The sequence below is a fragment of the Amblyomma mixtum genome, chromosome 3 (genome assembly GCF_055824585.1).
Source record: "Amblyomma mixtum isolate Tamu chromosome 3, ASM5582458v1, whole genome shotgun sequence".
NCBI classification, from domain to species: Eukaryota; Metazoa; Arthropoda; class Arachnida; order Ixodida; family Ixodidae; genus Amblyomma; species Amblyomma mixtum.
The window spans coordinates 340,562,019-340,580,663 of NC_143014.1; the positions used below are offsets into that span (position 1 = coordinate 340,562,019).

At 44.3% G+C, this 18,645-nt stretch overlaps 1 protein-coding gene and 1 pseudogene across 1 annotated transcript; both read right to left on the reverse strand.

Moving 5' to 3' along the window:
- Positions 1-278: 278 nt before the first annotated feature.
- Positions 279-1,106, reverse strand: LOC149356126 (uncharacterized; annotated as a pseudogene).
- A 1,695-nt stretch (positions 1,107-2,801) lies between these two features.
- On the reverse strand, positions 2,802-4,221 carry LOC149356127 (uncharacterized). The gene is made up of 3 exons (XM_089576260.1): positions 3,982-4,221; positions 3,092-3,166; positions 2,802-3,017 (listed from the first exon to the last, which is right to left on the reverse strand). The coding sequence occupies exons 1-3, from the start codon at positions 4,219-4,221 to the stop codon at positions 2,802-2,804; spliced, it is 531 nt and encodes a 176-aa protein (XP_089432386.1).
- Positions 4,222-18,645: the final 14,424 nt, after the last annotated feature.

The window sequence follows — 18,645 nt, forward strand, 5'->3', positions numbered from 1 at the left end:
GTTGAAACTGAGAAATTGCCATCAGTAAGGCATGTAATATGAGAGCTGATAACCAATGGCATCAAGGCTGGAAGAGTCAGATGGGCAATTAAAATTGGCAAGTTTGCAGGGGTAAGGTGGCTACAGCTGGCCCAGAAGACTGAACTGAATGCAGGTTTGAGGAGCCTTTCTCTTGCAGAGAACATTAGTGACGTTACTCAGTGGCCAGAGAACATGGGAGGTGCACAAAAGCAAGAGATGACTAGAAGATGTGGCTACTCCACATAAACCTCCATGCCTCATTCAGGTGTTTTGTCTACCACTTCCAGCTGCTTACCTGGATGCGACGGTGACTGAGCACCAAGGTCTGATGCATCACCATGATCTCTAATCAAATTTGGTTGCAGGTTGCAGAGCCCAGCGATGGCACCAAGTACATCATTTGCTAGGGGTTTCTTTGCGAATATACTAGCAGGGAATTGCTTCAAAATCCTGAAGCATTTGAGACGCCTAATTATTCGCTCAACATGAATTCGATATCTTGTTAGGCGATGCGAAGCTACTACATCTGAACGACAGATCTGCGGCCGGCCTTTGGAAAAGCTTGGGAGTGAAACTTTGACACATGGTGGCAGCAGGTCACCTATGTTAGAGCCACGGTCAGCGAGGACTTCATCGCCTTGCATCAGGTGGTCTATAAAACCACTTTTCAAAGTGATGAAACGATCGTTTGCGCGGCCACCATACGGTTTTGACAGAAACATAATAAACCCACTTGGTGCAATGACGTGAAGGATTTTGGCCGTATTGTGTTATTTGTAACAACTGTAACTTGTATTTCTTCGGTGCAGCTGCCCAGGTCTCTGAAAGAAAATTTCGAGACAGTCCACAATGCAAGTTACGTAGTAATTCTCCTCAAAAACATTGGGCATTGTCCTCTTGATTGTTGCTCTTGGCAGCCAAAACACTAAAAACTCTCTGGCAAACTTTGCCAGTTCTTTTACAATGAAGCAGAAAATCCTGCTAATGGCTGCCATGGATGCACCAAAATGTAAGGTGAGGTCATTAAGCAATAGGCCAAGACGCAGTCGCATCAGTGTGAGTAGGATTTGGCCCTCAAAGGGCATAGTGAAAGGGCTCTTCCCAATAGTGGAAAGAGTGCGAACCAGTTCGTCAAATGCTACTTTTCACAGACCTGTAAAGAAGCGGAAGTGACTTCGTGCAAGAGTTGAGTATGCACTGAAGATAGTCTGGCAAGCACTGTCTGCAGTGAGTGGGGCCTGCTTGCGAGTGGTGGCATACACATGGTCATGAACAGCCTCTGGCTCCACTTTAGTTCCTCTTTAGATGTTTCGGTAATCTTGCATCTGCAGCTCCAGGCCAAGCAGCCATCAACAAGATTCTGAGCTCCTCTCCTGCAAAATCAAGGATGCAGAGGAAAGTGAGACACAATATTTAGCACGGTGGTATGAGCTAACAGGAACACAGGATAAACTTGCCATGCTGTGCAAGGGTTACTCTACAGGGAAATAACTTGAGTGTTCTGGCTGTATAAATGTGGGCTGCATCGTATTCCTGTAGCAATTGCACAAGTACTGAAAGCTTTAAAGAGACACTGAGCAAAAATTGAAATTGGCCTCTATCGATAAGGTACTGTGTTCTAATCACAAAGAGATTATGATAAGCGAACACTGAGCTTTTATGTATGGAAAAAGAAACTAAATACAGGGGTCACCATCATTGGCCGACAATATACAGAGTTGTTCTCAGTAGCCCGTTAAACAGCGCTAATGCAGCAAAAATGCAGTAATGCAGCTTACAGCAGACGATGAACCCGTGCACTGGAATGGCTGAGCAATGTAGTACGTACATACATACACTGACAGAAATCAAGGCTGCTCTCATGTGACTGCTTTTTGTTCAGAATTGCGCAGCAGGAAGCCCCAAGCAACGTGAAAAAGCCTAGATCTAAACGTACATAGCTGCATGTGGCATCCGGCATCTCATGGGAAAAAGAAAGAAAAGATGGTAATTGCTTTATTGAAATGCAGATTGTGTACGCCTGCAGAAATAGGCATAACTCCTGCGCTCATGGCAGCATGAGATGCACAATCTGGGGCGAAGCCATAAGCTGTAACTGGGCTGGCCGTATAAGAACGGTTGCAAGAAATTTTAATGTTAATTGAACAAGACGATGCCAAAGCTGGCAAAACTAGTAAGCAAGCTCACAGTGAGCATTTCATGATATCAGCAACTTTATTCGCAAACAGATTCTGCTGTTGAAAGCCTTAACCCCTTCACACGCTATTCTTTTTTCTCCTCTCAAATGAAACGCTCCTACCAAAAAGGTATCTTGAAGCATTGACAAAGACAGTTCTCAAGTGCAAAATACTAACAGAGGTGCCATTATGGAAATAGCAACAATAAAATTATGCAAATTATGAACGATTGTGGGACTAATTTCTATTTCGAAGGTGCATATTACGCTTGAAATTGCAAAAAAATGTAAGTAATGTAAGCAAACTATATTTGCACAAAAATGGCAGACTGCGTGCTACCCCGCTGACGAGATCGCTGCATATTTGTTTATGTCATTTACTGTATGACATAAAAACCACCTTACTTGCGACATGAAGGATGCAAAATTCACTTGCAATGAAGAAAGCACTGCTAAGTGCAGCACACTCTCAGCTAAAGGAGCAATATCCATAGCATACCACAGGATCAAACTGTGCATATAATTAGTGAAAGCAAACGTGCATGTTTTGCGCACAAGACAGACTTGCATAAAAGCACGTAAATCAGAACCCATAAAGAATAATTCACACCACTTTACTGTACCTATGTGATAGATCCTCTGTTGCAATGTTGATGGGCAGGTGATCATCAGCTGCAGCACACTCTTCATCTTGCTCGTCTGATGAATGCTGCAAGCCCCTTTCCTTGCATGACAAAGATTGAGCTGTTGAACACGCCTCTGGCTCCACAGTTGTGACGTTGTGCCGCAACGGCTTTCTTCTGCCCTTGTGGTGAACAGACTAAAGAATTGCAGAGTATGAAACTACAAAAGAATAAATAAACTGCAGTTCAAAACAAACTCCTAAAGCTATACCGGCGTTCCAAGGTACAGTGTTGGGTATGGGTTGTAAATAGTGGCACACCCATCAATGAAATGGACTAAGCATACCTGCAAGAAATGTGTATGAAGGCCACATTAAGTTCTGACGACCAGTGCAAGCGGACTACGTCATACACTTAAAAGTACAAGAAAATATGTAATATGTTCATTCTAACTAAACATGTAATATGTTGATTTCGTGCAATTGTCGAGGCACTGCACTTTTCCTTTGTGCTCTTCAAAAATATTTCACCATAATATTTTCTCAATGCATATTGAGAAGTTTTGTTTTCTTTAAACCGGGGCTCACAAGAAATATTTTTCAACCGGCGTTTGCACCCACACAAGAATAGCCCAACAGCATTCATCGGCTGTGCAATGGCAAAATTTATTAGCAAAAAAAAATACCAGCACAATCCCTGTAAAGCTTCTAGACGGATCCTACCTCACGTGCGCAAACACCCGCATCTCCCCGTTGTGGCGAAAATGGACGGCATGTTCGCGTAAATATTTCGAAACGAGATGGTAAAGATAAGGTATTTATAGTGAAACTGATCTACGCTTCAAGAGCGAATGCACAGCCGATTCGAAAGGCACCGAATTAATGCGGACATGCACATCAGCCCGTTCAGCTCGGTCTTAGATTACATTATTTTTACCGTTAAAACAGCAGGCTCTAATTCGTACTACCCTACTTTCAGATTAAGATTGAATGCAAGGTGACTGAAACGGTACTGGCAAACCAAAACCTCCCGTCAGACCATGTACAGAAATTCATTTCAACAGCGGCTCGAGTGCGCGATCACTGACGGCAGCCGGTGTTACAGGTACCGTCAACAAACGACCCGAGCAACCGGAGTTCCACTTTTATCCTGTGTACTCACCCTAGCCGATGAGCCGGGGTTGAAGTCTTTCCTCTGCAGGTTAGCGATCCAATGCTGTCGAATCAACTTGTTGTTCTCTCCTCGCGGAAATCTGTGCATCGCAAATGGCCTACTACACGGAATATCTTCGTGGAGTTGAGGCCCGTGTGTTTCGCAAACAGATGTGTTCCAAGCTTTTAAATATGCGTCGCAGTTCTTGCAGTCAAACACGGAACATGTATTGCCTCTACTTTTCCACATTTTGGCCGCAAAGCGATGCGGACACAGCAGCGAAGTTAGCAGCCCGCAGGCACCAGCTGCAGTCGCCTGCGATTCAGAAGGCCACTTATGTCGCGACGGCGGTGGCGCCGCGAGTGTCAACTAGGCGAACTGCTCTCTGTAAACGGTGTATAGCAACTGTGACGCCAAGCAGCAAGAATTTCAACCGGGTCACCCTCAAAATTAGAGGTTGGCTGATTTGGACAAAAATACGGTGCAATGCGCATACACCTCTGGAATATTTTCTGAACTAAAGATAGGCTGAAAATGCGATTACGAAGCGATAACGGTGACAATCCGGATGCTGTTTTTAAGAAAGTAACAGTAGAGTAAAAGAATGCGATAAATAAATAACACGGGCGGCATGATTTTGAATGCATTTGACCGAATTAATCAGATACGCTTGATAAGGATTCTAAAATGGTGATGTAAATTCTTACTGAGACCTGTCGAATGATTTGTAGGCTAATAACTTTACATGTTGAGGAGGATGTAGATGATGTTTTAAGTCTAAGGTCCTGTTCGCTGACGGTATTATATTTGTAACATGCAAACTCGAAGAAACAGCCTTAAAGATTCTTGTGCCCTAGTACTTGTATCATTTGTATGATTGTATTAGCTGTACAGGAATTTCGAATGTCATGTAAAGAAAGATATAAGAGCATTATGGTGACGGTGGATTGACAAATATTTAAACTTACATGGTTTAAGTTCCATTAGCCACTCGTTACACGTCCTCAACAGTATTTAGATCATTTGGAAGAGAAGATTGGTGAGTAGTGTTAACATTGTTTATGGATGCATTGTGGAGGTTCAACATCCCAAAGCGACTCAGGCTATGAGGGACGCCGGCACGAGTGGTAAAAATAGCACTATGAAGTGCACAATAGTCAGCGAACATGCGTATGCTAGATATTACGTGTGATGGCAAATGATTTATGTATATGAGAAAAAGTAGTGGCCCGAGCACAGATCCCTACGCGACGCCTCATGTTACTAAGAATGAATTACAGTCCTTATTGCTAACAAAGGCAAACTAGGAACGATATGTCAAAGAGTCTTGAATACACTTCAAAATATGGGGCCGCAAACCCGCCGCGGTGGCTCAGTGGTTATGGTGCTCGGCTGCTGACCCGAAAGACGCGGGGTCGATCCCGGCCGCGGCGGCCGAATTTCGATGAAGGCGAAATTCTAGAGGCCCGTGTGCTGTGCGGTGTCAGTGCACGTTAAAAAACCCCAGGTGGTCGAAATTTCCGGAGCCCTCATAACCACGGCGTCCCTCATAGCCTGAGTTGCTTGGGGACATTAAACCCCAACAAACCGAACCAAACCAAAATATTGGGCATAAGTTTAATTAGGAAAGTTTTATCAGGAGGCGCTTATGGGCTGCTTCATTACAGCCTTTACGAAAATCTAAAAATAGGATGGCAGTCTGTAAATTATAGTCAAGGTTAGCGCGCAGATCGTGTAAGAATGTGGCAAGTAGTGTCTCATGCGAGTAACACCGATGTAACCCGGGCAGTGCAGGATGTAAAAAGTCGGAATTAAGAAATGCCAGGATGTGACTATAGGTGACACATTCCATCACTTTTGAAGGAAGAATAGTTCGAAAGATGGGATGGAAATTTAGAGGTGACTTCATGTTACCTGATTTGCAGACTGGAACGACCTTCCCGTGTTTCCAGCCTTTGTGCAGTTGACCTGTGAGGAATGACTGAGTGAATAACAAACACAACAGACATGAACCCGTCTTTGGTGTTCTTCAGAATTTTAGGGTTGGTATTGGCGAGCAGTGGATAAAAAATTTTAATGTTCTCTGTTAGTGACAAAATTCCTCTAAAAAAAAATGTGAGGAGCCATGCTATTCCGAATAATTGAATGTTTTGGAAGAAAAGTTCGACCTGTTTCAAGAGTAAGAGATGGGCTGCGGTTGAACGCGTTGGTGCATTCGGTATCACAGATGGTTTCACCTGATGCATCGGCAAGAGAAATTGTGAGTGCGTGATGCAGGTTAGTGGCTTGCCAGAATCTACCGGAATTAATGGTCAAAGTATTAGGCAGGTCAGAATGAAAAAAGTCTGTTTAGCTTTACGAATATTTGACAAGTACTTTCTGCACCTGTTTAATACTTGTTCAATGCGTTTCGACTAGAACACAACTTCGCTGAACGGAAAAGACGATTCTTTTATTGTGAGACGTTTTAGCGCATGTTTGAAAATTAAAAAATAATAAAAAGTCACCCCTATGCTCCTTGGTTTCGGGGACTGTTGACTTCCGTTATGTATGGCAAGACGAGCACCTATTTCTATTCGCTTGTCTGCTCAATAGTTCACAGAGGGCCTCGAATCTGGCAGTCTTGATGCCATAGGTAGCATAAGAGGGATCTCGCACAGCCTACACCCTCACTCTTCGATCACGTTCCTACGTGGCACTCGCGGTACTGAGGACGTACTACGTCCGCCGTATGATCGAGCGTGGCGCTGGTGAACACACCGAAGGCTCGGTTACACTGCGCATAAATAATCCCAAAAGCAGAATACTGGAGAGCAGTCACCGAAACTCAGTTGTAGAATCACTGGGCGCAAAATTCGGAGGTCGTGGATTCGAATCTCGCCGGCGGCATGGCTGTTTTTCTGCTGCTTTTGTTAATCTCCCATTCATGGTTTATGGGGGTTTAACATACCAAAGCGACTCAGTCTATGAGGGACGCTGTAGTGAAGGGTTCCGGAAATTTCCACCACGCCTCTAAAATTTCACCTCCATCGGAATAGACCGCCGTGGCCGGGATCTAACCTGCGTCTTTCGGGTGAGCAGCCGAGCGCCATAACCACTGAGCCACCGCAATAGCCAATATCCCATTAATGAAAGACTACAAAATTAAAAAACAACGTAAAATATCCCGTATGCTTCTTGGTTTTGGGTTGGGTTGTGTTGGGTTTTATGGCACATAGGCAGCTAAGGCCATCATGCGCCAAGCACACTTGGTTTTGGGTGACTGCTGGATTCCGTCATGTACGTCACAACAAGCTTCTATGTATTCACTTGTCTGCCGTAGTGGGTAAGTTATGCCAATTAATGCATGGAAGATTGAAATCTCCGAATAGAGAGTACAGGTGTGAGGGTGATTTGTTTCAATTTCATTTGGTGCTGCAATCAGTTTTCAAGGAAAATCTGGGCTGTTTGGAGGATGGCAGCAAACGACAGTCAGGACTTGACTGAGGTAAAGCATGAAATAAAACTATTATTTCGATGTCTGATGAAAGGGGGACGGCGTTCATGATAGCTTCTGACCATTCGCCATCAGTAGCTCTCCTCTCATCCTTTCTAGACGATCTTTACGAAAAACGCGGAACTTAGGCAAATCGGTAAGCGTTTCCCTTTTAGAAACATCACTGCATTGCCACATTTCCGTCAAGATAATCAGGTTCCTGGCTGAAAATGTGACGATATTAGATGTCTCGCTTTCAAATGAAACTGAGGACGTTGATGAAAACTGTTTACAATGAAAGTGCTTGTAGTTGTACATGCTTAGAACAATGTGTCGATAGATAATGAAATGGTTACTATTTCGCTTCTTTGACTGTTTGGGTTACTTCATTGAATATGTAGCGTTTCGGACCAATCTGTAAAGTTTTAAAGCGCAGGGAGAACTTAACAGGAACCAATTTGGCAAACACAACTAGATGTTTGCTAGCCTGACTAACGGGAGCGGAAATGCTTTCGCCAATACTGTAATCAGTGCCTTAAATTTAGAAGAACTTCTTGTTGGGCAAGTTGGTGCATTGCTTTGAAGGGACCGAGTTGCGCTATAAAAAAGACAGCCACAGGAAAAGCGAAGAGACAGACAGAGCGCAAACTATCAACTGAGTTTATTTGTGTGAAAGTGCCTTATATAGTCAGAATCACAGCAAAAGAACAAGGGGAATGAGAGAGGGGGTACAGCCAATCAACTCCTGGTCAACAACAGGTGCGCAGAAAATGGTTTTCCTTATTGTACAGTTTTACAGAAGTGTCGCTTACACATTTATCACCGTTTTCTTTTATGTGATAGGCCTCCAAAATCTCCCGCGCTGTTTTGTTTTTACTTCTTCCTAGTATTTTAATCTGCTTAAGCAGAGGCTCGCATCCACTGCAAGCAAGGCAATGAGCAGGCAAGTTTGCTCCTTCTTTATTCCGAATGGATCGGGCATGTTCCCCTGCGCGTTCATTCACGCATCGGCCTGTTTGGCCCACGTAGGCGCCTCCACACTTCAGTGGGATTTCATACACCACTCCAGTGGCACATTTCACATACTTTTTGGCATGTTTTATGTCGCATCCACTGCCTCTAGCTCCTTGGTTCCCGGTTCTCGGGCACAAGGCTGCGAGTTTCCGTGGGGCAGAAAAAACAACAGGGACGCCATGCCTTTTGGCCACTTCTTTTACGTTGTGCGCCACTTTGTGTATATAAGGCACCACCACGACCTTCTTTGCTGGTGTATCAGCTGATAGCTTCATGTCATTGCTCGAATTTTATTTGCAAGCCACCTTCATATCTTTTAAAGACAACTTTTACATTCAGAAACAAAGAATTTGTATCGGTTCTTGCGTCGCCCCTGTTCTTAGTAACATATTTTTAGCTGCCATTGACCGTTCCCTAAATGACGAGTTTACTAGTCTGGGGGTATGTAAGTGTTTTAGATATGTGGACGATTTTTTTATTGTTTTATCCAAACAAATAACCTTGACCCACACTGATTCAGTGAGTAGGATTTTAACTGCCTTTAGACAGTATGGGCGAGGTTTGACCTTTACGCATGAACTTCCTTCTAGTGGGTCGTTGCAATTTTTAGACATTAACCTGAACCTCGGCGCGCAACACGCCTGCTGGCACTATGCCCCACGAGCAAAGAAAGAGTTGCTTCCGTATGATTCCGCGCATTCGAAGATAGTCAAAAGAGCAATTAATTGCAAGCTCGTGCCTGGAATCCGCTCTTACCAAGTCATGCCCGCATGCAATGCATATAAGTTTTAATAATCAAATTGAAAGGTTGCTTTCAGCCGGCTTCCCCTGCGACGTCATATCTGCCGTGGCCGAGAATCTTCTCAGGAAGATAAAAAGAAGAAATCGAGGTAGTGTGGATGAGCCGCTGCCAAAAAAGAAGATCGTGGTGGTGCCTTACATACACAAAGTGGCGCACAACGTAAACAAAGTGGCCAAGAGGCATGGCGTCCCTGTTGTTTTTTCTGCCCCACGGAAACTCGCAGCCTTGTGCCCGAGAACCGGGAACCAAGGAGCTAGAGGCAGTGGATGCGACATAAAACATGCCAAAAAGTATGTGAAATGTGCCACTGGAGTGGTGTATGAAATCCCACTGAAGTGTGGAGGCGCCTACGTGGGCCAAACAGGCCGATGCGTGAATGAACGCGCAGGGGAACATGCCCGATCCATTCGGAATAAAGAAGGAGCAAACTTGCCTGCTCATTGCCTTGCTTGCAGTGGATGCGAGCCTCTGCTTAAGCAGATTAAAATACTAGGAAGAAGTAAAAACAAAACAGCGCGGGAGATTTTGGAGGCCTATCACATAAAAGAAAACGGTGATAAATGTGTAAGCGACACTTCTGTAAAACTGTACAATAAGGAAAACCATTTTCTGCGCACCTGTTGTTGACCAGGAGTTGATTGGCTGTACCCCCTCTCTCATTCCCCTTGTTCTTTTGCTGTGATTCTGACTATATAAGGCACTTTCACACAAATAAACTCAGTTGATAGTTTGCGCTCTTTCTGTCTCTTCGCTTTTCCTGTGGCTGTCTTTTTTATAGCGCAACTCGGTCCCTTCAAAGCAGTGCCTTTTGAAGTTTATTACAACAGGAAAGGATGGTTTCCTTTCTTTTAAATGAGCTAAATTTTACGATAATCGGCCTGTTACGATCACACGAATGACACCCGTGGCAATAATCACGCTTGATTAGATTACGGTCAATAGCAACATTTAGTTGCTTGGAACAGTGGCTATTAACTGTTTCTTCCAAGATTGCGTAAGTTTGAGAGGGATTAGTGTCGAGAACATTGTAAACCATGAGGCGATTAGCTGATGACATTGCCTTGCTAATTCAATTCGGAGATAAACTGCAAAACATGATTAATGAGTTAGACAGGTAGAGCAGTTCTGCGGGTCCAAAATTAAAATGCAGAAAACCAAAGTAATGTTCAACAGTCTGGAAAGAAAACAACAGTTCACAATTGTTTGCGAGGTGATGGAAGGGGTAAGGAAATACGTCTCCTTAGCACAGGTAGGGACCGAAGATCCGAATCACTGGAGTGATTTTTTTTTTGTTTTGGTTCGCAAAACATATGCAAGCCAAGAATGAGCAAACAAAAGGCGCTAAAAGCACCTGACTGAGGCCTGCCCTCCTACACAAAAAACAACAAAAAAGCAAACATTCAAAGCATTTCACAACAGCGAAATTAAATCACAAAACACAAGCTAAAATCACAATACTACACGTAAAACAGAGCGGCTTTCCAAGAGAAGAAAAAAAGATGAATGTTTGCTGACACAGCAATGCTAAGACAGTAGCATATCACGTACAGCTCTTTTGTAGCTTTTTGTCATATTGTTTTTCATTCCCATAGAAAGCAGCAGTGGGTAAACATTTAAAAGTGGCGGTATCGCAAACGTCAAGTTTTGGTGGCCGTAATTTGTTCGAGACAGTCAAACATGAAAATTAGTTGTTCGAAAGTTGTATGCTCCAGGCGTATGCGATATATGTTCTCAAATATAGCTTTGCTGCATTTTATTAGAGCCTTTGTGTATGTAGCCAGCTTTTATCATATACTGTGTGTATCTTAAGCAACATGTGTTTTGTAAAAGCCTCTCCTGTGTCCTGGCTGAGCGAAAGGTTGAGTATAGCACGGATAACCCTTTTTTTAGCGACAATAATTTTGCTAAGTGTTGTTGCGCCCCATATGAGTAGCCCATAATGTATATAGGAGTGAACTATTGAGTAGTACATTTGCAGTTTGCATCTGACAGGTACAATTGATCGTAGTCTGTTGATTATGCCCACTGAGTGCGACACCTTACTCCGCAAAAAATCTGTATGGTCGTTCCACAGCAGTTGTTGGTCGAAAGTTACTCCCAAGAATTTTATTGAGTCCTTACGAACCAGAGTTGAATTTTGAAACTTTAGGTAAAAACTATTAGTCATGGCCTTCTTATTTGCTCGAAATACGACATACGTAGTCTTGTTAACATTTAGTTGCAGCAGATTAGATTTCAGCCTTGATGGAAGTTCTTGTAGCCAGATGTTAGGCTCTTTTTTCTGATGTAACCATATAATTTCCTTAAAAGAACAAATTTGTGTCATCTGCGTAATTAATGATATTTTTAGTTTGCAGAATATTCACTATGTCGTTAATGTATAAAAAGAATAGTATAGGCCCTTAGTAGATCCCTGCGGTACGCCAGCTACAATTTCACCTGCTGTTGCTGAGGCTGCGTTTATTTCTGTTATTTGAAGATGATTTTTTAAATAACTGGTGAAAAGCTCCAGCGCAAGTCATCTGACCCCGTACCATTCCACTTTTTCAAGCAATATATCGTGTTTCACGGAGTCGAAGGCTTTCTTTAAATCAAGAAAAACTCCCACTGATACTAGCCTTCTGTCTATATTATCAGTTAGTTGTTCCTTTATATTAAACAAGGCACATTCTGTTGACGTATTTTTTTGGAAGGCATCTTGCTCTTTCGCAATGATTGCCTGTCTTGCCAGGTAAATATAAACGATTATTTATTACATATTCAGCGACCTTCGCAAAAGTAGAAAGAACGGAAATCGGTCTGTAGTTATTCAGGTTATTGACGTCACCACACTTGTGAAATAATGCTACACGAGCCACTTTTTTCAAATCAGAGAACCTACCGGTGGTCATCATGATGTTACAAATATGTGTTAATGGGGAGCTATAAAATCCGCAACAAATTTAATTGGTCGTGTTAAGATTTCATCGATTCCCGGAGCACTATTGTTTAAGAGTGAGTTGATAATTTCTACAATCTCATTCTCAGTACAAGGTACTAGAAAAATCGAATTTGTGTATCTCCATTTTACATAGCGTGTGGGCTCTGCACTGTATGGTACCGCATTTTCTATTACACCAGCTGTAAGGAAGTGATCGTTAAATTTATTTGTGAAGTATGTCCCAGTGTATTCGATGCCATTAATAAGGAGTGAAGGGAGGACTGTATTTGCTTTTTTTGAGAGGATATCGTCTACGATATCCCAAGTTTGCTTAGGAGATGTAGCTGACAAAAACTTGTTTAGATAATGTTGTTGCCTAGCCTTATTGATGTCAGCCCTTAGCTTGTTTCTAACTTTTTTTTAAATCTCTGAATATCTCTGCGTCTTTCGTTTTGATAAATGTTGAGAACAAGCGATTCTTTTCTAGTATGCGGTCGAAAGTTCCTTTGAGATCCATGGCTTCCTGCACTTCTTATGTTTCTTTATAGACCGCCGTGGAAAGGCCTCATTATTAAGTGACTGAACAATTGTCTGAAGCCTTGCACACGCAGAGCACGGATGACTTGCTGATAGGATGGCACTCCAATGCCCTTTCATAGCTAGACTCATGAAATTCGCCCCGCTTACGTCGTCAATCCTCCGATAAGCGTTTTCTTGATGTTTCTGATCTTTGTTATTACTGTGGTGTGGGATCAGGCATTATATAGGCAGGTGTTCACTGATACAAACCGTCAAAACACCAGAAATTGCACCACAAAAGCCAAAGTTGCACGGACAGACGTCAGTGAGTGTTTAAAAAACATCAGTCACCCTAGTTTGCGATTCAGCTTTTTATCAAACCCATGACTGAGCAACAGGTGAAGGAGGCGTTTTGTAGCAGGCTGTTTAGAGAGAACGTTTATATTTACGTCACCTACTATAACTGGATTCATGTTATTAGTTGTAACAAAGACCAATATCTTTTCAAGGTAATTACAAAATCTCTGTTCAGAGCCCGAAGGGGGTCTATAGACAGCTATCACAATAATTTATTACAAGACGCTGCCAGCACCTCAACATCGTGATCGGCATTACAGGATCACAAGTAAACAAGACACTGGGTGGGCAGCAGTGATAGCAGCGGCCGCGGAATGGTGTAAAACTGTATATGACGTTACAGCAAATAAGTTGACACCAACCTGCGAAGAAGAAGAACAAAGAACGACGCCAGAGGGGTCGGTGGAGAAAACAGTCCGCCGCCACCGCCGCCAAACGCTCATGAAGTTGATGAAGTTGATAAGGCCCCGATGTGTCGTCGCAGTAGCCCGCGAATGCCACGAATGGTAGATCGGGTTCTGTGCTGGGTGAAGAAGGGCGCCAACTTCAAAACGGCTGTCACAAAATGGCAGCCACGAAGACGGCACACGTCCAAGGGCCACACAAATGCAGAGGCCAAGGAAGCAGCAACCACACGAGCCGGAAAATCACAGGAAAGCGTTAGGCGAAGTGTGTCACACGAGCTGCTGCGGCTGCCAAGTGCCCAATAGAACAATAAGAATGGGGAGGAGCGCATTTGCCAGGTTCTTGCAGATCATGAATGGCACTTTGCCAGTATTCCTCAAGAGAAAAGTATGCAACAGATGCATCTTACCGGTACTCACCTATCGGGCAGAATGTTAGAAGCCTCAAGCTTGTGAGATTCGAAACCAGAAAAAAGAAATGGCTAAGAATTTTTATTGGGAAAAACACATTTTGCTAATCTCTCATATTTAAATATTATCTTCATTTAACGGCATTTATTAACATCATTCACTCAAAATGCTAGTCCGAGTGATCCCTGCGATGCGACCGTGTTATAGGCGAAGCAAATGAAAAAAAGTCAACTTATACATAAGCAGCAGAGGATGTTGCTGTTTTTTTTTATGAAGGCGCCTTTTATCATCGAATAAGAATGACGTCTAGCCACGTCGACTCGACGGTTCTGCAGGTATAGTTAAGAAACTCCAGTTTCACTTGTACCTCCTGATAATGTGCCGGCTGATGCATTTCACACTACCGGTGCTCATGATTTCATTGACCAGAGTGTGGAAGCGTGCGTGACCTTTATCGTGCTGATAGTCAACAAAGATATTTAGCAAATTCCTGAGCACGACGGCAAAAGTCTTCCGTATCGATTGGAAACCACCCCAACATGAAATATGGGTGCAAAGATCTAGTTTCTACCACAGCGGTGAGCCTGTCTCCTCGTCCGTTCTGCCGCTAAGAGTGCATAACCGCCGCATATAAGTCGTCTATCCGTCAAACAATGAACTCTTACAATGAAGCTTTCATAGATTACGAGAAAGCTTTCGATTCGGTTTGGTTCGGTTTCTGAAATTCAACGTCCCAAAGCGACTCAGGCTATGAGAGACGCCGTAGTGAAGGGCTCCGGAAATTTCGACCACCTGTGGTTCTTTAACGTTCACTGACATCGCACAGTACATGGGCGTCTAGAATTTTGCCTCCATCGAAATTCGACCGCCACGGCCGGGATCGAACCCGCCTCTTTCGAGTCAGTAGTCGAGCACCATAACCACTGAGCCACTGCGGCGGCTAGAGCTTCCGATTCAGTAGTAACCTTAGCAGCCATAAAGGCATTAGGGAATCATGATCTAGATTAGTCTTATGTCAAAATATTGGAACACATCTATAACAGCTGCACAGTCATAATACTCCTCCATAAAGTCGGCAGTAAAATTTCGACGACGAAGGACATATGTCAGGACGACACGATATCGCAGCTACTATTCACCGCGTGTTTACAGGGTGTATTCAGAGGCCTGGAATGGGAACACCTGGGGATAAGTGTTAATGGAGAATACCTTAGTAATGAGTGATTGGCTGATGACAATACCTTGCTATGTCACTCAGGGAATGAATTCCAAAGCATGATCAATGACTTAGACAGTTTGTCCGAGCCAGCACTTGAAGACTTGGAAAGAAGTTGAGAGACGCACACACGGATAAATGCATAACCAACCAGCCCAACAAGCTACTTTGTTATACTTAGACTTTGTCGCACTTAGACAGGCAAAGCAGAATAGTGGGCCTAAAGATTAATATACAGAAAAACAAAATAATGTTCATCAGTATCGGAAGGGAAGAGCAGTTTACAATTGGTAGCAAGGCGCTGGAAACGGTTAAGGGATACCTTTGACGACAGTTTAGTAACTAGAACAATAAGATCATGGTGGAGCTCATTGGGCACGTTGTCTCAGATAAAGAGTGGCTGCTTAACAAACAGCTGTCTCTTACCGGCACAAACCTATGGCGCAAAACATAGATGCTAATGAAAGAGATTAAATACATCTGATTTTTGCTTATCATTAATTTCGTCTTGACCGCTTTTATGCTGCCCTGGTCTTTAGAGCATGTTTGATTCTCTCCGTATTGTACTTGCTGTATTGGTTACCTTGCGCTTTTTAGTTATCTTTGATAGTTCTGCCAGTCCTGTTGTGGAAGTGAGTCTACTTCTGATCACTCTGAGCGAGGAGCGCTGGCAGCTCGGGCTCTTATGCGGTGGGCGGCAATGAGTGTTCTTGTATGCTAGCCGAGAATACAGTCGACAACTACAATGTCGTTGTTCTACAGTATCGGCAGCTCCCGGCGGTGAGCTGGCCCGACTTCTCGCAACCAAGCTCTAGCGCCGGGGTCCGCTGCCTAAACGAGCCGTTATCCCGTTCGTACAATTTGTTCTCCCCATCGCAACGTACTCGGTCGTGCAGACACCATATAATTCTATGGGGCCCCGTCTATTAAGCATTCAACGCTGATAGTTCGCGTTCTTACGCGATGCGTGGCAACGAATGGGCTTAGATGCCAGCGCGTCCTAAAATCTATGCGGCGAAAACGTTGTTGTCCGATATGCGGTGCTTCTGACGGTGAGCCTTCCCGACATCTAGCCATCTAGCTGCCAAGCACCAGCAGGGGAAATCGATGCCTATGCGAGTAATAGTCCCGCTTGTGCGATTTGGGCGTGACACCGTTTGTTTTGCTACCGGCAATTCTAATATGGGGCACCACCACTTTAGTTTTCGACACTCACATTTCGGGCTCTGATGCGATGCGTGGCAACGAGTGCGCTTGGATACCAGCCGAGGCTACAAACGAGGAAAAGGTGCTGATGTCTGTCATTAGACTTCTAGGTCACCCGAAGACGTAGAGACCTGAAACAAAGAATCATCAAGGCATGTGCGAATATACCCCCACAGGTTGTGAAACGATTGCTGCAGTTCATGAAGCAGAGATTCATGGCATGCGTGGCGGTTGAAGGCAAGCACTTCGAGCATTAACGATGCATAAAACCTAGCCACCGAGATACGACGGGGGCACCACTCATCAGTTCACGTCTTACGAAATTACTTTGGATAAAAATAATAAAGCACAATCAATTTACACACCGTTCCTTTCTTGGCCGAGCCAGAGCGGACAGGAAAATTCTGCTCTTTATCACCGTGCTGCTGTTTTGAAGCCGCTGATGGCAGGAAACGTGCATCCAAGTTCGATGCCAGTGACGAAAAAAGAGCGCGTGCAGTTCACGGAAGCACTGAGTGTGCGCTCTTCTCGAGCGCCTGCCTGCCGCAGTCGCCTGTGCAGTCGGTTGTCGTCACCACTCGTCAGTCTCTTACGTAGTACCATGGGTGGGATTTCCGGCGCAGTCTGGGCGTCCAGTTCTCGAATCAGGTCCCAAAAGGCTGAAAAAACAATCGCGAATATCTCAATACCTGTTGCAATTACGGACATCCTGCACATTGTATTAGCTTTGAATCTTTACAGTCTTCAATACTGCGATTGCAATATGCAGCGGAAAGTGAAGAGTTAAAACGATAATTAACAAAATTTTGTTAATCAGTTAAATAAATCTGACTGCTATGTCCTTAACTTGTGTGCGCCGAACATTGCGTGAAGGCGGAATTGAAGATACAATCAGCGCCTTTTTTTAAATCTGTAAACGGATATAAAAACCACCTAATATATATATATATATATATGTGTGTGTGTGTGTGTGTGTGTGTGTGTGTGTGTGTGTGTGTGTGTGTGTGTGTGTGTGTGTGTGTGTGTGTGTGTGTGTGTGTGTGTGTGTGTGTGTGTGTGTGTGTGCGTGTGTGTGTGTGTGTGTGTGTGCGTGCGTGTGCGTGCGTGTGCGTGCGCGTGCGTGTGTGTGCGTGTGTGTGCGTGTGTGTGCGTGCGTGTGTGTGTGACAGAAAGAGAAGCCAACAGCCACAGAAACTAATTGACACAGGGTATTTTTAATTTATTTATTTATTTTGTGGTGTTGATCAATTTAGAATATTACTGAAAATGTCATCCCTTAACACTAATTGATTAGAAAAGGAGAAGAAAAAACAACCACATGCCACCTGTGGGATATATATATATATATATATATATATATATATATATATATATATATATATATATATATATATATATATATATATATATATATTGTTACGGGCTTGAAGAAACGCAGGAAGGGCAAGGCGGAGAACAAAACAAGAGGAAGTTGAGAGTGTTGTGCCCCATTGGACGCTGATTCTCGCTCACCGATGCAACCGCTCGCCGCTAGCCTATTGAACCGCCTAGAACACCCCGGCTGTGAGATTATAGCCGTAACATTGTGGTGGAGGAGCCGGGTAACGATCTCAGCTACAAAACGGCGCAGCCACAACTGGAGCCCCGCCGGCGTCGTCGCCTTGCCGGCCTGGAACCGCTGACCTAAACCATGCAGCCTTCCGAAGTGCCATCCGCTGCACGAAGTGACGCTGCGGTCCAAGCTGCAGACCAGCCTGCGCGCACGGTGACCGGTTCATCTCAGCACTATCGGGAGCCTCGCAGTTTCGCCGGAGCAGCTGGCGAGGACATGGAGGAAGGGTTTACCCGTTATTAAATGGTGAGCCGCTATAGCCGGTGGGACGCCGGCACTCAGCTTGCCAACGTGGTTTTCTTTCTGAACCATACACCTTTGGTCTGGTTTGAGAACCACGAGGACTCTCTCACCACCTGGGACCGCTTCGTAACCGAACTGCAACAGTGTTTTGGCGATTGCCTCGCGCGCCGCAAGGGGGCCTAACAAACGCTTGCACACTAGGGTGCCTCGATGCCAGCGCCGCCGTCCAGGGTGGTGACACGCTTTGGCATGCGTCGCGCCGCCGGCTTCTCCGCGCTCGCCATCTTGGGGCAAGTCGCTTTTCGTGCCGCTGCTGTGGAAGGTTCGAAACTGTGTTTTGCGCTGGATTCTGAGCTGATGAACTGCTTTAATTCACGAAAAATAGCATGCCAGGGTGTTGTGTTCCATTGTGTGCCGGCTCGGCGAAGAAAGGAGCGCGACGTTTTCGTTTTCCACGGGATGAGGGACGGAGAAAAATATGGGAGGCGAAAGTG